The sequence below is a fragment of the Heterodontus francisci genome, chromosome 22 (assembly GCF_036365525.1).
Source record: "Heterodontus francisci isolate sHetFra1 chromosome 22, sHetFra1.hap1, whole genome shotgun sequence".
NCBI classification, from domain to species: Eukaryota; Metazoa; Chordata; class Chondrichthyes; order Heterodontiformes; family Heterodontidae; genus Heterodontus; species Heterodontus francisci.
The window spans coordinates 31,191,560-31,215,002 of record NC_090392.1 but is presented as its reverse complement, the minus strand read 5'-3'; the positions used below and the strand labels follow the sequence as shown (position 1 = coordinate 31,215,002).

At 44.7% G+C, this 23,443-nt stretch overlaps 1 protein-coding gene across 1 annotated transcript; it reads right to left on the bottom strand.

Annotated features, from left to right (window-relative positions):
* Positions 1–5,051: 5,051 nt before the first annotated feature.
* On the bottom strand, positions 5,052–22,989 carry LOC137381593 (probable G-protein coupled receptor 139). The gene is made up of 2 exons (XM_068054288.1): positions 22,920–22,989; positions 5,052–5,959 (listed from the first exon to the last, which is right to left on the bottom strand). Exons 1-2 carry the CDS (start codon positions 22,987–22,989, stop codon positions 5,052–5,054), a joined length of 978 nt encoding a protein of 325 aa, XP_067910389.1.
* Positions 22,990–23,443: the final 454 nt, after the last annotated feature.

Sequence of the window (23,443 nt, the reverse complement as noted above, 5' to 3'; positions counted from 1 at the left end):
CTGTTCTACTGTTGAAGAACCTTTTCTCTCCCCCATCGGATGGCTGTGAGAACTTCAAGCGACCTTGGACTGTTCCACATTCGACATGAGCGTAAATCTGAAAGGATTGTCATTTTTTGTATTTTAAAAGTACTGTTTAAGAATTTAGTTTTTCTAATTAAACAGTTAATTTATTGATCTAAAGACACCTGGTCTGGTTAGCCTCATTTGGGGGTTAATAGATTGTACAATTTGGCTGGGTCTTCCTTTAATTTGGAAAGTTTAAAAATGATGTGTTAGGCAATCTGTGGAGGGATCTGATTGAATTAACAATGCGTTTCGACCACCACAATCAGATTCGTGAATTTTGACTGGGGGCTTTGATTGGAGCAGTCGGTCATAACACCATTAACAGTCTCTTTACTTCTGTCACATGACATCTTTGGTATATAATCTCTCCTGCCCTCTGCCCAAGCACACACCTTCCCTTTCATTCTCTTCCCCATCCCCCCACCGCAACCTAATGCCCCCTTTCCCCCACTTCACATGCTTAAAAACTAATACTTTTCGAATCTTGATTCTGGGATCTGAAGTTGGCCCCATAGAGTCATGGAGTCATAGAGTTGTACAGCATAGAAACAGGCCCTTCGGCCCACCGTGTCCATGCCGACCATAATGCCTATCTGTACTAATCCCACCTGCCTGCATTAATTCCATATCCCTCTATGCCTTGCTCATTCAAGTACCTCTCCAGATGCCTCTTAAATGTTGCTACTGTTCCTGCCTCCACCACTGCCTCAGGCAGCTCATTCCAGATATCCACTATTCTTTGTGTGAAACATTTACCCCTTTGATCCCCTTTAAACCTCCTCCCTCTCACCTTAAATCTATGCCCTCTAGTTTTAGTCACCCCTACCATGGGAAACAGACCCTGGCTATCTACCCTATCTATGCCGCTCATAATTTTATATACCTCTATCAGGTAGTGCGGCGACCAGAACTGCACACAGTACTCCAAATGTGGCCTAACCAACATTATGTACAACTGTAACATGACGTCCCAACTCTTGCACTCAATGCCTCGGCCGATGAAGGCAAGCATGCCATACGCCTTCTTCACCACCTGTCTACCTGTGTTGCCACTTTCCGGGAACTATGTCCTTGCACCCCAAGGTCTCTCTGCTCAAGAACACTCCTCAGGGCCCTGCCATTCACTGTATATGTCCTGCTCTGGTTTAACTTCCCAAAATGCATCACTTCACACTTGTCTGCATTAAATTCCATTTGTCACTCCCTTGCCCACTTTCCCAGTTGATCTGTTGTAACCTTAGACAACCTTCTTCACTGTCCACTATTCCATCAATTTTGGTGTCATCTGCAAACTTACTAATCATGCCCCTTACATTCACATCAAAGTCATTAATATATAGGACAAACAACAGAGGGCCCAGCACCGATCCCTGCGGCACACCACTGGTCACCGGCCTCCAATCTGAAAAACAACCCTCTACTACCACCCTCTGTCTCCAATCACCAAGCCAATTTTGTAACCAATTTGCGAGCTCACCCTGGATCCCATGTGTTCTAACCTTCTGGACCAGCCTACCATGCTTGTCAAAGACCTTGCTAAAGTCCAGATGAGGCCCACTGTGACCTCATCGTTGGCTGGGCCCACCCAAATCTCCTGGCAGAGACACCGTGGTGCCCCTCCTAACCCGCCGCTGGGCGACAGGACCACAATTAGCATGTGCAAATCAATACAATCTGCGGCACAGTGGCGCAGTGGTTAGCACTGCAGACTCACAGCTCCAGCAACCTGGGTTCAATTCTGGGTACTGCCTGTGTGGAGTCTGCAAGTTCTCCCTGTGTCTGCGTGGGTTTACTCCGGGTGCTCCAGTTTCCTCCCACAAGCCAAAAGACTTGCAGGTTGGTAGGTAAATTGGCCATTATAAATTGCCCCTAGTATAGGTCGGTGGTAGGGAAATATAGGGAAGGTGGGGATCTGATAAGAATATGGGATTAGTGTAGGATTAGTATAAATGGGTGGTTGATGGTCAGCACAGACTCGGTGGGCCGAAGGGCCTGTTTCAGTGCTGTAACTCTAAACTAAACTAAACTAAACAATTATTACATTTGCATGTACTTACTCTTAATCTTGATGGCCCAAGCGTCCAGCACACCCGTGCCTTCAGATCCTCGTCCGGGTAAACGAGGTGCAACACTGGTGGGGAGAGGGGAGGAGGGAAATTTCTCAGTGTGGGGTGTGGGGGGGCGGAGTCAAATTAACATCATGCATGTAGAGGACGGTGGGAAGGGTTGTAGTTTATGGTTTGTGCAGTTTGGGCCAGTGGGTGGGGGTGGGGGGAAGGTCAGATGGTAAAGGTAAGTGTTTTGTGGGACAATGGGCAAATGGTTAATTTAATTGTTGTTGGGGGTGGGAGTTAGGCAAAAGAAATGTATTTTGAAATGTTATTGAATATTTCTCTAAATATTAAAATAAGCCAGTCGGGTTGACTATCCTTTAAAAATGGGGTCAGCTGCTGTGCACAGGCAGCTGACGCCATGACCAGGGATGAACAACTCGCTCCCTCTTCATGACTGGTGGGGAGGTGGGCGGTCCACCCCAGCTATTTAAATGAGCCACCGCGATCTGAAGCGCAGTGGCTCTTTGGCGAGCAACCCGCTCAGGCACGCTGTCATTTTTGAAGCTCACCTCCAAGATTGGCAACAAGTTTATAAAATCCAGCCCATTAACTCTACTTCTCTCTCCATAGATGCTGAGTATTTCCAGCACTTTCTGTTTTTAATTTCAGAATGATTGAGGGTCTGGATGGACACCGCAATAAAAATATTGCCCCTTCACCCCCCCACCCCCAAATACTAATTGCACTCTACCCCGCAAAAATGACTTCCATGCAAGACTTGACCTTTACCTCCCAAACTGTTCAAAGTGCAGAGGTCACCCCTTTGCCTCCTCCCCGACAATATTAATGCACATTTGACCGCCTCCCCTCACACTACACTGAAAATCCTATGTGCCCCCTTCCCCATCTCAGTGGTGCCAGCTTTCCCTTGACAGGAAGGTGAATGCACGTGAGTGTCGGCTGCCACTTGGAAGATCCCGGGCAACAGGTAAGATCGCTGATAATTATATATAAATTTACATGTACAAAATCGAGTCTTTTTGCTCCAGCAAGTAGCTGTGAGGCGTTGTCTAGTGATGGGAGAACCATTTAAATATGTAATGACCGAGGTGGGAGGAGTTCACTGTTTGTTCTAGTCCCACTTTCCCACAGGTCACAATGTATTATTTTAAATTTTCCCACTTCTCAATACAGTCAATCATATACTCCATTTTTCCCAGAATAGAACACACTAACCGGGTTTCTATAATGAACAACAAAATTATCAGTTTATTATAAAACAAGTCTTAAGTAGTAATGAAGTAAAGCATGAACACACAGATCAAAATGTTTAAAGTTCCCCTTTTTTTAACCTTAGTCCCTTCACACTCACACACACACAAATACACTAACTTTTCAGATATTCTTCAAAGACAGGATGCGAGATGAATTAACACCATGAACTTCTCAGGGTCCTTCAGAGATATTGGAAAATGAAGCTGGGTTGTGGTCTTCTCTCCTTTTTACTCTTCTTCAACAGACTTGACTTTATCTGCCACTCACTCCATAATGTAAAACACACACTCTGACCCACAACCAAAAAGCTTGTGAGGTTTCTCCCATTTCTGAATGTATCCTGCCCTCAAGATCCAAATCATTCCAAGGAGAGATATTGTGGTCCCTTCATTAAACAGTTCAGTGTCATTTTGAATAACAGTTCAGAGGCCGGACTCTCTATCCGGAATTTTACGTTGGTGTGGAGGCTGGCCCACTGACCATAAAGTCAGGAGGAGCCCGCTTCCACCGGGCTTGGGAGTCACGTCAGTATTTTACATTTCCCAGGCTCTTAATTCGACTAGGGCAGGAATTCAACCAACTTGAGGGAGGAATTCCCACCTCCAAGAGCTGCCAGCTAATCAGTGGGCTGGCAGCTCTCAGCCCCAGCAGGGTCACCGGGAGCGGTGTCCACTGCTGAGACTGCACCCAGTGAACAGCAGTGACATCGATGTCGACCCCGGCACATATGAGTTTTTGGGGCCTTTTAGATTTTATTTAGATTTAGAGATACAGCACTGAAACAGGCCCTTCGGCCCATCGAGTCTGTGCCGACCATTAACCACTCATTTATACTAATCCTACACTAATCCCATATTCCTACCACATCCTCACCTGTCCCTATATTCCCATATTCCCTACCACCTACCTATACTAGGGGCAATTTACAATGGCCAGATTACCTATCAACCTGCAAGTCTTTTGGCTGTGGGAGGAAACCGGAGCACCCGGAGGAAACCCACACAGAAACAGGGAGAACTTGCAAACTCCACACAGGCAGTACCCAGAACTGAACCCGGGTCGCTGGAGCTGTGAAGCTGCAGTGCTAACCACTGCACCACTGTGCCGCCTTGCTGGGAACAATTGGCAGTTGGGGCTTCAGGGGGGCACTCTGTGGGCACGGGGCATCCGATCAGGAGCCGCACACCCCAAGTCCCCACGGAAACCTCCAGGTTTTAATTGGTGGCCTTCTGCGGGGATTAAAGCACCCACCCACCACTGGTAAAATTGCAGCAAAGGCAGAAAAGCATCAGGAACAGCAGCCCCCTGCCTTCCACTCAACTTTACTCCCCCCCCTCACCTGCCACCAGCTCACTCCAGTGGGGGGCGTCAAATTCGTGCATGAATGTAGAGATATGCCAAGGGACCTGGGGGCTGGTGGGACTTTACCAGACCTGAGTCAACACAAGCAAGAAAACTGGAAACCAAGAACAGGTCACAACACTGAATTGTTCACGGATACAGAGTTCTGATACAGTTTTTATTAAAAATCACACAATTAGTAAGGATCTCAAAGTCAGTGACTGTATCTCGGAGAGGAGGCCATTTGGAAAAGAACAAGGACAGCAATAGAGGGAATACAATAGAAATTCATGTTGTATTTTACTAATTACCTCATTTAAATAATTTAACAATTCGATTCGTTGGATATTTCACCCCATTCTTTAACTCCTCCCTGAATTTACTCTGGGTTCCTGCATAAATAAACGGGTTGATGCAAGAACCCAAAAGCTGAAGCATTATTCCACTTTCCTCCAGAATAAAATTTGATTCATTGAAATTTGAACCTGAGAAATAACTAATACCCTCTATTCGGACATAGAGAACCCTTATAAAAAATAACAAATATAGCAGGATGAAACTGCCCGAGATGGCGAAGAGTAAAACAATGGACTTTCTCCGCTTCTCCATCTCTGGGTCACTCTGTTTATCTCTATTGCTGTGAGCCAGGAGTCTCCTGCGTACTCTACTGGCCGATAAAATGTGTCTGATGGTCAGAGCATTGAGCAGTAAAATCAGAATGAATGGGAGACAAGGGGTTAAAATGATAAAAATCCAGTCATATGCAGCCCATCCAGATGATGTATAATATATTAATTTGATGCTGCAGAACCAGGGTATGTTGTTAACTATGTAATTAGGTTCATATATGAAATACATGAAGACGTTTTTCAAACAGCTCAGTGTACAGACCGTTGCGACAATCACCGCTGCTGTTTTCTCAGTGCAATATTTTAGTTTCAGTTTCTGGCAACAAATGGCCATAAATCGATCAAAGGAGAAAGCGGCTGTTAACCAGACAGAACAGCTGACGGCTGTATAGTTTAGGACAGAACGGACACTGCATACGGGTGTGATGGACAGGAAACTGAGTGGGAAATAAATACCAGCAATCCGGTTTAATATCACTGCAATGATAATGACCAGGAGATCCGTCACTGCCATGGACACCAGGTAGTAAGTGGTACATCTGGAGAGACCACATCTTCCTCGGGACAGGATCACAATCACTGTCAGGTTAGCTGCAACAGAGAGAGAGAGAAAGGCTGAGTGAAAGCAGGAGGGTGTATATGTGTGAGCGAGTGAGAAGAGGAAAGTTACTGGTCCAACTCCCAGCAAAATCAGCTGTTTTACAGGATTCTGTGTGAAATTTACAGTTTTGGTTTGTGATCCTGAGTTGGACACGATCATAAGATCATAAGAACTAGAAGCAGGAGTAGGCCGTCCGGCCCCTCGAGCCTGCTCCACCATTCAATAAGATCATGGCTGATCTTTTCGTGGACTCAGATCCACTTACCCGTGCTCACACCGTATCCCTTAATTCCTTTATTGTTCAAAAAGATATCTACCTTAGCTTTAAAAACGTTTTCTGAAGAAGCGTCAACTACTTCACTGGGCAAGGAATTCCAGAGATTAACAACCCTCTGGGTGAAGAAGTTCCTTCTCAAATCAGTCCTCAGTCTGCTCCCTCTAATCTTGAGGCTATGCCCTCTTGTCCTAGCTTCACCTGCCAGTGGAAACATCCTCTCTACTTGTATCTTATCTATTCCCTTCATAATTTTATATGTTTCTATAAGATCCCCCCTCATTCTTCTGAATTCCAATGAATATAATCCCAATCTACTCAGTCTCTCCTCATAAGCCAACCCCTTCAATTCCGGAATCAACCTAGTGAACCTCCTCTGCACCCTCTCCAGTGCCAGTATATCCTTTCTCAAGTAAGGAGACCAAAACTGCACACACTACTCCAGGTGCGGCCTCACCAGTACCTTATACAGCTGCAACATAACCTCTCTGCTTTTAAACTCCATCCCTTTAGCAATGAAGGACAAAATTCCATTTGCCTTCCTAATTACTTGCTGTACCTGCAGACCAACCTTCTGCGATTCATGCACAAGGACACCTAGGTCCCACTGCATAGCAGCATGCTGCAACTTTTTACCATTCAAGTAATAATCCTTTTTACTGTTACTCCTACCGAAATGAATGACTTCACATTTATTAACATTGTATTCCATCTGCCAGACCTTTGCCCAATCACTCAATGTATCTATGTTCCTCTGCAAAGTTTCACAGTCATCTGCACACTTTGCTCTGCCACTCATCTTAGTGTCATCTGCAAACTTTGACACCCTACACGTGGTCCCCAAATCCAAATCATCTATATAAATTGTAAATAATTGCGGTCCCAACACAGATCCCTGAGGCACTCCACTAGTGACTGATTGCCAACCAGAATAGCACTCATTTATCCCTACTCTCTGCTTCCTGTTAGTCAACCAATCCTCTATCCATGCTAATACTTTACCCCTAACGCCATGCATCTTTATCTTATGCAGCAGCCTCTTATGCGGCACCTTGTCGAAGGCCTTTTGGAACTCTAGGTACACCACATCCACTGGGTCCCCATTGTCCACCTTGCTCGTAATGTCATCATAGAATTCCAAAAGATTTGTCAAGCATGACCTGCCCTTCATGAACCCATGCTGCATCTGCCCAACGGGACAATTTCTATCGAAATGCCCTGCTATTTCTTCCTTGATAATGGACTCAAGCATCTTCCCCACTACAGAGGTTAAGCTAACCGGTCTATAATTCCCCATCTTTTGTCTACCTCCCTTTTTAAACAGTGGCGTCACATCTGCTGTTTTCTAATCTGCTGGAACTACCCCAGAGTCCAGCGAATTTTGGAAAATTACCGCCAGTGCACCTGCTATTTCTCCCGCCATCTCTTTTAGTACCCTGGGATGCATTCCATCAGGGCCAGGAGACTTATCAATCCTTAGCTCCATTAGCTTGCCCAACACAATTCTGGGTACTGCCTGTGTGGAGTTTGCAAGTTCTCACTGTGTCTGCATGGGTTTCCTCCGGGTGCTCCGGTTTCCTCCCACATGCCAAAGACTTGCAGAGTGATAGGTTAATTGGCCATTATAAATTGCCCCTAGTATAGGTAAGTCGTAGGGAAATATAGGGACAGGTGGGGATGTGGTAGGAATACAAAATTAGGGTAGGATTAGTATAAATGAGTGGTTGATGGTCGGCACAGACTCTGTGCGCCGAGGGGCTTGTTTCAGTGCTGTATCTCTAAACTAAACTAAACTAAACTACCTCTTCCGTAATAATGATTGTTTCCAGGTCCTCACCTACGTTCGTCTCTTTGTCAATTACTGGCATGTTATTAATGTCCTCCACTGTGAAGACCGATACAAAATACCTGTTCAATGCCTCGGCCATTTCATCATATCCCATAACTAAATTCCCCTTCTCATCCACTAAAGGACCAACGTTTACTTTAGCCACTCTTTTTCGTTTTATATATTTATAGAAACTTTTGCTATCTGTCTTTATATTCTGTGCTAGTTTTTTCTCATGTTCTATCTTACTTTTTTTTATAGCTCTTTTTGTGGCTTTCTGTTGACCTTTAAAGTTTTCCCAATCTTCTAGTTTCATGCTGTTTTTGGCCACTTTGTATGCCTTCTCTTTCAATTTGATAGCCTCCCTTATTTCCTTAGACACCCATGGCAGATTACCCCTTTTCTTCTCGTCCTTGCTTTTCACTGGAATATACTTTTGCTGAGCACTTTGAAGAATTACTTTGAAAGTCCTCCACTGCTCGTCAACTGTCCCACCATAAAATCTTTGCTTCCAGTCTACTTTAGCCGAGTACTCCCTCATTCTATTGTAGTCCCCCTTGTTCAAGCGCAGGACCTTGGTATTGGATATTATCTTCACACTCTCCATCTGTATTCTAAATTCAACCATACTGTGATCACTCCTTCCAAGAGGATCCCTAACTATGAGGTCATTAATTATTCCTGCCTCATTACACAGGACTAGATCTAGGATAGCTTGCTCCCTCGTCGGTTCCATTACATACTGTTCAAGAAAACTATCACGGATACACTCAACGAACTCCTCCTCAAGGCTACCCTGACTGAGCTGGTTCGACCAATCTACATGTAGATTAAAATCCCCCATGATAATTGCCGTACCATTTTTACAGGCATTAGTTATTTCTTTGTTTATTGCCCGCCCCAATGTGATGTTATTATTTGGTGGCCTATGGACTACGCCTATCAATGACTTTTTCTTCTTAGAGATTCTAATTTCCACCCAAATGGATTCAACCTCATTCTCCATAGAACGTACATCATCTCTCAGCACCGCCCTGATGTCGTCCTTGAATATCACAGCTACACCACCTCCCTTACCTTCCTGTCTGTCCTTCTGAATAGTCTGGTACCCCTGGATATTTAACTTCCAGTCGTGACCAACCTGTAACCATGTCTCCGTAATGGCGACCAAATCATATTCATTCGCGATGATTTGCGCCGTTAACTCATCAACCTTGTTACGAATGCTACGAGCATTCAGGTAAAGTGCCTTTTTGCTAGCTTTCTTACCTTCATGTTTTCCAACATCTCTAATAATAACTCCTGAGTTATCCTTCCTTTCTGCTTCTTTCATAGTCTGCCTTGAACTTAAACCCTCCTGCACACATGTTAACCTGCTGCTTACCTTTTTATTTACCATCATACTCCCTGTCGTTTTCCGTTTCCCTTCCCCCTGAGTCACTAGTTTAAAGTCCTAGAGACCACCCTATTTATCCATTTCGCGAGAACACTGGTTCCAGATCGGTTCAGGTGGTGACCGTCCCATCGGTACAGATCCCCCCGGTTCCAAATCTGATGCCAATGCCCCATGAAATGGAACCCCTCTTTCCCACACCACTCCCTTAGCCACGTGTTTACTTCCCTAATATTCTTATCCCTAAGCCAATTTGCACGTGGCTCGGGCAGTAATCCGGAGATTATGACCCTCGAGGACCTGTTCCTTAATTTCGTTCCTAGTGCTTTATAATCCCTAAACAGGTCCTCCATCCTAGCCTTGCCTATGTTGTTAGTCCCAACGTGGACCACAACAATTGGATCCTCCCCCTCCCGCTCCAATATCCTTTCAAGCCGCTCATAGATGTCCTGCACCCTGGCACCGGGCAGGCAACACACCATGCGGGACTCCCGATCAGGCTTGCAAAGGATACTATCTATCCCCCTAATTATAGAATCCCCTATAACTACCACTTGTCTTTTTGCTCCCCCCTCTTAAATGGCCTTCTGCACCATGGTGTAAGCACGACTGCTTGCACTACAGGCACTTGCTTCAGTGTTTAAAACAATCATGTGGATTAAAAATATAGGACTGAATTTTACCGCCCCCCCCCCTCCACCTCGACATCAGGGTCATGGCGGGGGTGGGGGGCGGCTGGAAAATTCCTCCAGCAGAGGCCCAGCACTGGCCTCAACGCCGGGAAGGCCCAGCATGATAATTATATATTGACATTTATTTAAATAAACAAATTCATTACATCCCAGCTCCCGCCATTGGTCATGAGTGATATTGGTGCTGGTAGCCTACACTTCCTTTCCTTAGGATCCCCATCCAGGGATTCAGGTGGAACACTGGTGGGGAGGGGGGATAAGATACATTTTTCAGTGAGGAAGGGGGGGGGAACAGGGTCATCCGATTGGCGAAGGAGATGGTGAGAAGGGGTAAAGTGCATAGTATATGACCATTGTGGGGGGGAAGGTCAGGTGGACAAGGGAAGTATTTCTGGGGGAGAGAATGAATTAAATGTTTGTTGGGGTTTGGGAGAGGGGCTAGAAGCATTTATTTAATTTTTCTATTTTAACTCACTATTTCTTGATACATGACAATTGAAAGTTAAGGCTTGAAGCCCTTTCAAAATGGCACAGGTGCCTGCGCAATGACACCTGTCGCCATTACCGGGGATGGACAGCCCGTCCCTCCACGTCATTGGAGGGGGCGGTATGCCCCGGGCACTTAAATGACCTACTATGTTTAATATCACAGGGTCTCTGTGCCATGCGGTCCGCCATTCTGACTTCCATAGTTTATGCCCGCCACCGATTTCGATGGAGGACCTGTAAAATGCAGCCGATGACAGACCAATGACATCAGAATGTTACATAATGAAGCATAATAGAGATTAGAATGGATCGAAAATTCATGGATATCAAATAGACAGGAAATATGTGATGAATAAATAGCACAAAAACCATTGAAACATCTGGAAACTAACAAGAGACGAGGAAAAAGTTGCATTTAAACTGGGCCTGATCCTGCTGAGGACGTACAGTGCCCTCATCCAATGAATTAATGCAAAATTATTGTGTGTTGGAAAATACGGAAGTCAACTCACTCAAAAAGATTCTAAACAGCAAGGAGCGAATGGTCAATTGGTGCTTTCTGACTTTACAGAGGGAATATTGGTGAGGACGCAGTGATAAGCCTCAGCTCTTCCTCTGATAGTCACCTGGGATCTTCAGTGTCGTCTGAACTGCTGGAATTGGCAGATGATGAGGTCTCATTCAGGGAAAAGCTCCTTCTATAATGTAGCACTTCTTCGGTACTGCACTGTGCTGCTGGGAAATGTAATTAGCTTCTTCACATAGTAGATATTGAACTTAAAACCTTTTGACTCATGTGAGAGATGCCACCAGTTGTACAGCCTCACTCAATATGGAGAAAAGAGTGAAGACGGGAACATTGATTCCAGCAATTCTTGTTTTTGTTCCAGAACATTGTCAGATGCTGGGAGCAGAAGGAACACTTGGACTCCACAGAAGTCTCTGTAGAACCATCAGCAGCAGCTAATGTGGAAGAGGAGAGCCAGGCCGAACTACTGAGAGTTAGAGACTGAGAGTAGAAACATTACCCTCTGTAAGTTTAGGGTAAGTGCAGACAACTCTGAGTGGGAAGGGTGAACTGTCAGAGGCCGTGGTCCATATTGGTACTAACAACATAGGTTGAAAGAGGGTTGACATCATTCAGTCTGATTTTAGGGAGCTGAGAAAGAAACGAGCAAACAGGACCTCAAATGAAGGAATCTCCAGATTGCTCCAGGTGCCATGTACTGGTGAGTATAGAATAGGAAAGAGCAGATGAATGTCTGGCTGGAAGTGGTGAATGAGGGAGATCTTTAGATTCCTGGGACATTGAGAGCAGTTCTGGGGGAGATGGGACCTATAGAGGCCGAGCCAGGACCAATACCCTCGAGGTGCAGTTTGCTAGTGCTGTTGAGAGGCTTAAAAGAGCTTGGCAGGGGGTTGGGAACCAAGATGGAGAATTAGGAATGATAAACAAGGTGCACAAAGGATTAGAAGAAGCAGATAGCACTAGAGAAAGAAACAGTGAGGCATGAGGTGGGGTCAGAGTAAGAGGCAGGGAACAATCTAAATTAAAATACTAAATTGGAGGACGGCCAATTTCAGTGGGGTGAGAACGAATCTATTCCAGGTAAATTGGACTCAAAGATTGGCAGGCAACACTGTAACAAAACAATGGACTGCCTTTGAAGAGGAAATGGTTCGGGAACAGTCAAGGTACATCCCCACGAGGGGGAAAGATAGGGAACGAAAGCCTGAGCTCCCTGGATGACAAGAAAGATAGGGAGTAAGATGAAGTAGAAAAAAGAATGCATCAGAAATGTCAGGCTGATAATACGTGAAAGCCAGGCTGAAGATAGAAATTTCAGAGGGAAAGTGGAAAAAGGTGTGAAACTTAAAAGTGTTGATATTCAAATAGTCTTGGCTGTGCTTGTACCAGGAACGGAAAAAGTTCACATGCAGATACAGTAAGCAATTAGGAAGGACAATGGCCTTTACGGCAAGGGGATTGGAGTACAGGAACAAGGAAGCATTGCTACAATTGTACAGAGTTTTCGTGAAAGCACATCTAGAATACAGTGTGCAAATTTGGTCTCCACATTTAAGAAAGCATTGCAGCCACGGTTCACTGAATTGGTCCCTGGGATGAGGGGGTTGTCTTATGATGAGTAAATCTGTCCTGTATTGTCTGGAGGTTCGAAGAATGAGAGGTGATCTCATTGAAACATGAACGTTTCTAAAGGGGTTGGATAGGATCGACACTGAGGGATTATTTCCACTGGCGGGGAATCTAAAGCACAGAGGCACAGTCTCAGGATAAGGGGCTGATCATTTAGGACTGAGATTAGATGAAATTACTTCACTCTAAGGGTTGTGAATCTTTGGAATTCTCTGCCCCAGAGGGTTGTGGATACTCCATCATTGAATGCATTTAAACCTCAGAGAGACAGATTTATGGTCTCTCAAGGAATACGGTGAGTGGGCGGGAAAGTAGAGTTGAATCCTAAGATCAACCATGATCATTTTGAATGGTGGAGCAGGCTCGATGGGCCATATGGTCTCCTCCTGCTCCTATTTTTCTTGTGTTCTTGTGAAATCAGAGAAGCAAAGACAGAATATGAGAAGAAACTGGCAGCCAACATAACAGGGAATCAAAACGTCTTCTCTAAGCATTTAAATAGTAAAAGGCTAGTCAGAGGATGGTTCGGACCGATTGGGAACCAAAACGAGGATCGATGTGTGGAGGCAGAGGGTATGGCTGAGATATTAAATGAAGACCTTGCACCTGTATTTACCAAGGAAGAAAATGCTGCCGAAGTCATATTGAAACAGGAGGTAACTGAGATACTGAATGGACGAAAAATTGATAAGGAAGCGATATTAGAAAGGCTGGCTGTCCTTAAATTTGATAATTCACCAGGACCAGATGCATCCGAGGATGCTGAAGGAATAAGAGTGGAAATTGCAGAGCTACTGCTGGGCATAAACTTCCAATCCTCCTTGTATATAGGGCTGGTGCCAGAGAACTGGAGAACTGCAAATGTTACAATCTTGTTCAAGAAAGGGTGTAAGGATAAAAGCAGTAACTACAGGCCAGTCAGTTTAACCTCAGCTGTGGGAAAAATTTAGAGATGATAATCTGGGACACAACCAGCACTTGTACAAGTGTGGTTTAATTATAGAAAACCAGAACCAGAACTGAAGACATGGTGCAGGAGGGAGAGTTTTAGTTTCCTGGATCACTGGGTCTGTTTCTGGTGAAGGTGGGACCTGTACAAGTTGGACGGGTTGCACCTGAACCAGAATGGGACCAACATCCTTGCTAGGTGGTTTGATAGTGCTGTTATGGGGGGTTTAAGCTAATTTGGCAGGGCGAGTGGATATAGAGTGGAGGTACAGTAGGGGGTGATGCACAGCCAAATATAGAAGAGAAATTAAGTCAATCTGGAAGGCAGAGCAAATATAGACCTGTTAAGGCACAAGCAAACAATGCAAGGCTGGATTTTATCTATTTTAACGTAAAGTGTCTTCCAAGTAAGGCAGATGAATTGAAGACATTGACTAACACATGGGATTATGATATTATTGCTATCACAGCGACATGGTTGAGGGATTGGGCAGGACTGGCAGCTCAATATCCCAGGGTATAGAATCTTCAGGCGTGACAGGGAAGGGTGTAAAAGAGAAGGTGTCATTGCACTATTGATCAAGGAGTCAAGTACTGCAGTAAGGAGGGATGATATCTTAGAAGGTTCCTCAAATGACGCATGTGGGCAGAACTTAAAAAAAAAAGGGGCAATCACTTGGCTGCGAGTGTACTACAGGCCTCCAAACAGTCAGGGAGAGATAGAGGAGCCGAAATGTTGGAAAATCTCAGAGAGGTGTAAAAATAATAGGGTAATAATAGTAGGGGATTTCAACTTCCCCAATATTAACTGGGATAGTCTTAGTGCAAAAGGCTTAAAGGGGATGGAATTCTTAAAGTGCATACAGTAGAGATTTTTGAGTCAGCATGTGGAAAGTCCTACAAGAGAAAGGGTGGTAATGGACCAAATCCTAGGGAATAAAGCCGGACAGGTGGTAGAAGTGTCAGTGGGGGATCATTTTGGGGACAGTGACCATAACTCTGTAAAATTTAAGGTAGTAATGGAAAAGGACAAAGATGGACCGGAAATAAAGGTACTGAATTGGGGGAAGGCCGATTTCAATATGATAAATTAGGATCTGGCCAAAGTGGACTGGGAGCAGCTACTTGTAGGAAAGTCTACATCAGACCAGTGGGAGTCATTCAGAAAGGAAAGAGGGCCAACATGTTCCTGTAAAGTTGAAGGGGAGGACCAACAAATCCAGAGAACCCTGGATGTCAAATGATACAGAGGATTGGATAAGGAAAAAAAAGGAGGCTTATGGCAGATGCATAGTGCTGAAAATAGCGGATGCCCTACAGGAGTATAGAAAGTGTAGGGAGGGGTATTAAAAATAATTAGGAGAACGAAGAGGGGACATGAAAAAAAATTGGCTCGCAAGATAAAGGAAAATCCCAAGGCATTTTATAAGTATATTCAAGGCAAGAGGATAACCAGGGAAAGAGTAGGGCCCATTAGGGACAAAGGGGGCAATCTGTGTGTGGAGCCGGAGGACAAAGGTGAGGTTTTAAATCATTACTTTGCATCTGTGCTCACGATGGAGAAGGACGATATAGGTGTAGAAATCAGGGAGGGGGATTGTGATATACTTGAACAAATAAGCCTTGAAAGGGAGGAGGTATTACCAGTTTTAGCGGATTTGGAAGTGGATAAATCCCCAGGCCCAGATGAGATGTATCCCAGGCTCTTACATGAGGCAAGGGAGGAGATAGCAGGGGCTCTGACACAAATTTTCAAATCCTCTCTGGCCACAGGAGAGGTACCAGAGGACTGGAGGACAGCGAATATGGTACCATTATTCAAGAAAGGTAGCAGGGATAAACCAGGTAATTACAGGCCTGTGAGTCTAACATCAGTGGTAGGAAAACTATTGGAAATAATTCTGAGGAACAGGATTAATCTCCACTTGGAGAGGCAGAAATTAATCAAGGATAGTCAGCATGGCTTTGTCAGGGGGAGATCATGTCTAACAAACTTGATTGAATTATTCGATGAGGTGACTCGATGTGTAGATGAGGGTAAGTAGTTAATGTAGTCTACATGGACTCCAGTAAGGCTTTTGATAAGGTCCCACATGGGAGATTGATTAAGAAGGTAAGAGCCCATGGGATCCAGGGCACTTTGGCAAATCGGATCCAAATTGTCTTAGTGGCAGGAGGCAGAGGGTGATGATCGAGGGTTGTTTTTGAGATTCGAAGCCTTTGACCAGTGGTTTACCGCAGGGATCAGTGCTGGGACTCTTGCAGTTTGCAGTGTATTTTAATGATTTAGACGTGAATATAGGAGGTATGATCAGTAAATTCGCAGATGACATGGAAATTGTTGGTGTCGTAAATAGTGAGGAGGAAAGCCTCAGATGACAGGACGATATAGATGGGCTGGTAAGATGGGCGGAGAACTGGCAAATGGGATTTAATCCTGAGAAGTGTGAGTTGATGCATTTTGGGAGGACTAACAAGGCAAGGGAATATACAGTGTGTGGTAGAACCCTCGACCCATTAATCGTGTATTACTTTGCCTTTGACTAAGAGGAAGAGCAGGTAGGGAGATGTTGCTGAGCACAGCGGGACTGGTGGTCTGAACTACATTTGTTTCAATGCGAGACGTCTAACAGGTAAGGCAGATTAACTTAGAGCTTGGATTAGTACTTGGAACTATAATTTTGTTGCTATTACAGAGATTTGGTTCAGGGAAGGACAGGATTGGCAGCCAAATGTTCCAGGATTTAGAAGCTTCAGGCGGAATAGAGGGGGGGGTAAAAGGGGTGGGGGAGTTGCACTTCTGGTTAAGGAGAATATCACAGCTGTACTGCGGGAGGCAACCTCGGAGGGGTCATGCAACGAGGCAATATGGGTGGAGCTCAGGAATAGGAAGGGTGCAGTCACGATGTTGGGGGTTTACTACAGGCCTCCCAACAGCCAGCGGGAGGTAGAGGAGCAGATATGTAGACAGATTTTGGAAAGATGTAAAGGCAACAGGGTTGCAGTGGTGTGTGATTTTAACTTCCCCTATATTGACTGGGACTCACTTAGTGCTTGGGGCCTGGATGGGGCAGAATTTGTAAGCAGCATCCAGGAGGGCTTCTTGAAACAATATGTCGATAGTCCAACTAGGGAAGGGGCCGTACTTGACCGGGTATTGGTGAATGAGCCTGGCCAGGTGGTCGAAGTCTCAGTAGGGGAGTATTTCGGGAACAGTGGCCATAATTCCGTAAGTTTTAAGGTACTTGTGGATAAGGATAAGAGTCGTCCTCGGGTGAAGATGCCAAATTGGGGGAAGGCTAATTATGACAATATTAGGCAGGAACTGAAAAATTTAGATTGGGGGCGGCTGTTTGAGGGTAAATCAACATCTGACATGTGGGAGTCCTTCAAATGTCAGTTGATTCGAATCCAGGACCGGCATGTTCCTGTGAGGAAGAAGGAAATGTTTTGCAAGTTTCGGGAGCTTTGGATAACGAGAGATATTGTGAGACAAGTCAAAAAGAAAAAGGAAGCATTTGTAAGGGCGAGAAGGCTGGGAACAGACGGAGCCCTTGAGGAATATAAAGAAAGTAGGAAGGAACTTAACAAGGAGTCAGGAGGGCTAAAAGGGTCATGAAAGGTCTTGGCAAACAGGATTAAGGAGAATCCCAAGGCTTTTTATGCACATATAAAGAACAAGAGGGTAGTCAGGGAAAGGGTTGTCCCATTTAAGGACAGAGGAGGGAATCTATGTGTGGAGCCAGAGGAAATGGGCGAGGTACTAAATGAATACTTTGCATCAGTATTCACCAAAGAGAAGGACCTGGTGGATGATGAGTCTAGGGAAGGGAGTGTAGATAGTCTTGGTCATGTCGATATCAAAAAGGAGGAGGTGTTGGGCGTCTTGCAAAGCATTAAGGTAGATAACTCCCCAGGGCCTGATGGGATCTACCCCAGAATACTGAGGGAGGCAAGGGAGAAAATTGCTGGTGCCTTGACAGAAATCTTTGTATCCTCATTGGCGACAGGTGAGGTCCCAGAGGACTGGAGAATAGCCAATGTTGTTCTTTTGTTTAAGAAGGGTAGCAAGGATAATCCAGGAAATTATAGGCCAGTGAGCCATACGTAAGAGGTAGGGAAATTATTGGAGTGGATTCTTCGGGACAGGATTTACTCCCATTTGGAAACAAATGAACTTATTAGCGAGAGGCAGCATGGTTTTGTGAAGGGGAGATTTTTAAGGAAGTGATGAAGATGATTGATGAAGGAAGGTCAGTGGATGTTGTCGACATGGACTTCAGCAAAGCCTTTGACAAGGTCCCTCATGGCAGACTGGTACAAAAGGTGAAGTCACACGGGATCCGAGGGAGCTGGCAAGATGGATACAGAACTGGCTCGGTCAGAGAAGACAGAGGGTAGCAGTGGAAAGGTGCTTTTCTGAATGCAGGGCTGTGACTGGTGGTATTCCGCAGGGATCAGTGCTGGGACCTTTGCTGTTTGTAGAATATATAAATGATTTGAAGGAAAGTGTAGCTGGTCTGATTAGTAAGTTTGCAGATGACACAAAGGTTGGTGGAGTTGCGGATAGTGATGAGGATTGTCAGAGGATACAGCAGGATATAGATCGGTTGGAGACTTGGGTGGACAAATGGCAGATGGAGTTTAATCCAGACAAATGTGAGGTAATGCATTTTGGAAGATCTAATACAGGTGGGAAGCATACAGTAAATGGCAGAACCTTTAGGAGTATTGACAGGCAGAGAGATCTGGGTGTACAGGTCCACAGGTCACTGAAAGTGGCAACGCAGGTGGATAAGGTCGTCAAGAAGGCATACGGCATGCTTGCCTTCATCGGTCGGGGCACACAGTATAAAAATTGGCAAGTGATGCTGCAGCTGTACTGAACCTTAGTTAGGACACACTTGGAATATTGCGTGCGATTCTGGTCACCACACTAGCAGAAGGATGTGCAGGCTTTGGAGAGGGTACAGAAGAGGTTTACCAGGATTTTACCTGGTCTGGAGGGCATTAGCTATGAGGAGAGGTTGGAGAGACTCAGATTGTTTTCACTGGAACGATGGAGGTGGAGGGGCGACATGATAGAGGTTTACAAAGTTATGAGTGGCATGGACAGAGTGGATAGTCTCAAGCTTTTTCCCAGGGTGGAAGAGTCAGTTACTAGGGGACACAGGTTTAAGGTGCGAGGGCAATGTTTAGAGGGGATGTGCGTGGCAAGTTTTTTACACAGAAGGTGGTGAGTGGCTGGAATTTGCTGCCGTGGGAGTTGGTGGAAGCAAGTACGATAGCGGCGTTTCAGTGGCTTCTTGTCAAATACATGAATAGGATGGGAATCGAGGGATACGGACCCCAGAAGTGCAGAAGGTTTTAGTTTCGACAGGCATCATGATCAGCGCAGGCTTGGAGGGCCGAATGGCCTGTTCCTGTGCTGTACTGTTCTTTGTTCCTTGTTCTTTGTTCTTTGTTTGACTTCCACAAATGCATCACCTCACACTTCTCCAGGTTGAATTCCATTTGCCACTTTTCTGCCCAACTGACCTGACCATCAATATCTTCCTGCCGCCTACGGCTATCCATCTCGCTATCTACCACACAGCCAATCTTTGTGTCATGTGCAAACTTTTTGATCATATCTTGATCATACATTTATGTCCAAATCATTAACTGCAGCAAAAAGCAAGGGACCCAGTACTGAGCCCTGCGGAAGGCCACTGGAAACAGCCCTCCAGTCGCTGAAACAGATGTCAACAATTACCCTTTGCTTCCTGCCACTGAGCCAATTTTGTATCCACCTTGCTGCATTTCCCTGGATCCCATGGGATTTTATTGTTTTCAACCAATCTGCCACGTGTAACCTTGTCAAAGGCCTTGCTAAACTCTATATAAACCACAACAACTGCATTCATCTCATCTATCTTCCTTGTTACTTCTTCAAAAAATTTGATCAATTTGGTCCAACAAGAACGTCCGTTAACAATTCCTAGCTGACTATCCTTTGTTAACCTGTGCCTTTCTAAATGACAGTTTATCCTGTCTCTCAGAATAGATTCCAATAATATGCCCTGTACTGAGGTTAGACTGACTGGCCTGTAATTATTCGGTCTATCCTTCTCTCCCTTTTTAAACAGAGGTACAACATTTGCAGTTATCCAATCCTCCAGCACTACATCAGTATTCACCGAGGACTGGAAAATGATGGTCAGCCCCTCTGCTATTCCCTCTCTTGCTACTTTTAACAGCCTTGGGTACATTTCATCTGGCCCTGATGAGTTATCAACTTTCAAGGATGCTAATCCCATTAATACTTCCTCTCTCCCTATGTTTATCACATCCAATATTTCGCACTCCTCCTTAACTACAATATCTGCATCATCCTCCTCTTTTGTGAAGACAGACATAAAATATTCATTAAGAACTATACCAATATCTTTCGCCCCTACACATCGGTTACCTTTTTGGTCTTTTATGGGCCCTACTCTCTCCTTAGTTATCGTCTTACTCTTAATGTATTGATAAAATATCGTTGGGTTCGCCTTGATTTTGCTTGCCAATATTGTTTCATGTCCTCTCTTTGCTTTCCTAATTTCCTTTTGGATTTCATCCCTTCACTTTCTATACTACTCTTGGCTTTCTGTAGTATTGAGTTCTCGATGTCCAACATAAGCTTTCCTGTTCAGCCTTATCATACCCTGTAAGCTCCTTGACATCCATGGGGCTCTAGATTTGGCCACCTCACCCTTTTTCTTTGTGGGAACATGCTTACTCTGAACCCCTTGAATCTCATCTTTGAACACATCCTACTGCTCTGACGCTGATTTACCTTCAAGTAGCTGTTTCCAATCCACTTTCGCTCAATCACTCCTCAGTTTAGTAAAATTGGCCTTGCCCCAATTGAGAACTCTAACTGCTGTTCTATCTCTGTCCTTTTCCATACTTATCCAAAAACTGACTGAATTATGATCATTGCCACCGAAATGCTCTTCCACTGCCACTCCTTCCACCTTCCCATCTTCATTTCCTAAAACCAAGTCTGAAACTACGGCCTCTCTTGTTGGACTTGCTACATACTGGGCAAAAAGATTCACCTGAATGTATCTCAAAAATTATGCTCCCTCAATTTCTTTCACACTAAAACTATCCCAGTTAATACTGGGGTAGTTAAAATCCCCTACTATTACTGCCCTATTGTTCTTGCACTTCTCATGGCTGACTTATCTGCTCTTCTATCTCCCTCTGACTGTTTGAGGGTCTATAGTACATTCCCAGCAGTGTGATTGCCCTTTTTCTGTTCCTTAGCTCAATCCATATGGCCTCATTTGATGAACCTTCCAACATATCATCTCTCACCACAGCTGTAATGGTTAGATGAACCAAAATTGCCACTCCCCCTCCTTTCCTAACTCCTTTTTTTATTTTCTAACCTTTGTTTCCTCTCTCTTCCAGACTCATCCATTAATTTTCTGCCTTCCATTTTCATTTCTGATTTTTTCCGAGCTGAGTGTACTCTCAGGTCCCCATTCTCCTGCCAAACGAATTTAACCATTCCCCAACAGCATTTGCAAAATGTCCCACAAGGAACTCAGTCCCCGCTCTGTTCAGGTGCAACACATCTGTCCTGTACAGGTCCCATCTCCCCTTGAGCCAGTCCCAATGTCCAAGGAATCTGAAGCCCTCCCTCTTACACCATCTTTCCAGTCATGCTGATCCTTCTATTCCTATACTCACTTGCGCGTGGCACTGGGAGTAATCCAGAGTTGACTAGTTTTGAGATCCTGCTTGCTAATGTCTTACCTAGCTCCCTAAATTCTGACTGCAAGACCACATCCCTCTTTCTACCTATGTCATTGGTTCCGATGTGGACCATGACTGCTGGCTGTTCACCCTCCCCCTTCAGGATGCTCTGCAGCTGCTCAGTGACATCCTTGACCCTGGCACCAGGGAGGCAACACACCATCCTGGATTCACATCTGTGGCCACAGAAACGCCTGTCTGTTCCCCTGACTATTGAATCACCTATCACTATGGCTCTTCCAGTCTTCCCTGTACCCACCTGTGCAGCTGATCCACCTGTGGTGTCATGGAATTGGCTCTGGCTGCACTCCCCAGGTGAAGCATTATTTTCCTCAGTATTCGTGACTGAATACCTGTTGGAGAATGAGATGCACTCAGGGGTCTCCTGCACTACTTGCCTGATTCTTTTTGACTGCCTGGTGGTCACCCATTCCCTCTCTCCCTGCATACTCTTAGGCTGTGGGGTGACCACATCTATAACCCTGCTATCCATGTAGCTCTTATCCTCATGAATGCACCGCAGTGTCGCCAGCTGCCGCTCAAGTTCCAAAACCTAGAGCTCAAGCTGCCGCAATTAACAACACTTCCTGCACAAATAGTTCTCCAGGATACGGGAAGTATCCTGGAGCTCCCAGGTAGCACAGGAGGTGCACTGTCGAGGTTGAAGCAGCTCTGTGATTCCTTGACATATTAGTTGACCTTTTGCTATTGCCAAAAAGAACTTACCAATACTACAACACCTTAGAATTATTAATAAAATCTCACTATTACTGTCAATGTCAATAACACAATAGAACTACATTTACACTGCGAGATGGTAGCTACAAAGTGGAGAAATAATACAGTTAAAATGGTGAAATGTTATTGGTCAAGGGAAGTATTTTACTGGTAAAGGGGTGAGATGATATCAGGAAAGAGAAGAATTTGTACGGTAAAGGTGGGTCTCTTAAAGAGAATGAATTATGGCATAAAAAGGGAGAAATTATGTCGGTAACAGGAGGAAATACACAGGACAAGCGCTGGAAACACGCAGCAGGTCTGGCAGCATCTGTGGGAGAGAAACAGAGTTAACATTTCAGGTCAGTGAGCATTCATCCTAATTTTTTTCCTCAGTAATTTGATTTTCTGCAGGAAGAAGAAACATCGATAAAATGGAGAAGAAAATTTGTTCTCGTGGACTACATGATACTGTAAAAGACGACAGGTTATACCAATTCAAAGGGAAATTATATCCCATTAAAGGGAGGAATTATCCCGGTAAATGAAAGAAAGAACGTCGGTCCAATGGAGAAGGCCTCCTAATGTTTTAGAGCAGCGACAGCAATGAAACAGCTAATCAATGGTTACCATAACCAGTAACAAACTCCAATAATTTACCTGGAACCCCAATAGCTGCAAGGATGGGATAGTAAATGGCAAACAGCAGACCTTTTGGTGATCCGTGCATTGCTATCAGAAACGCTAAGCACATTCCGCACTCCCCTCAAAGATTACCAAATTTATACCTGATGTCAGCCTCCAGGGAGTTAATTAAATGCTTTGATCCTTTGCATTATTTACATTAATTGAAACTGAGAGATTAGTGCAGCTGCTGTCAGGATTATGTTTTTGTTTCGATGGAATGGGTTGTTTTTCAAGTCCACTAGCAGGGCTTTGAAGTGAAATACCCTGAATGTTCTGCCCAATGCCTTTCACATTTCTTCATAAAAGATGATGAAATCTTAATAGGCCTTTGGAATGATGAAAATTAACCTTGTGCATGAGTAATCCCCAGGTTTAAACTCTAATGCTGAGTTATGTTGCTTCAGCACAAGTCGCCAGAGATTTTCTGACTTGAAGCAAAACAGAGCCATTTCTGGTTCCTGATCATTGTTCAGTTCAATGAAAGGTCACATGCAACA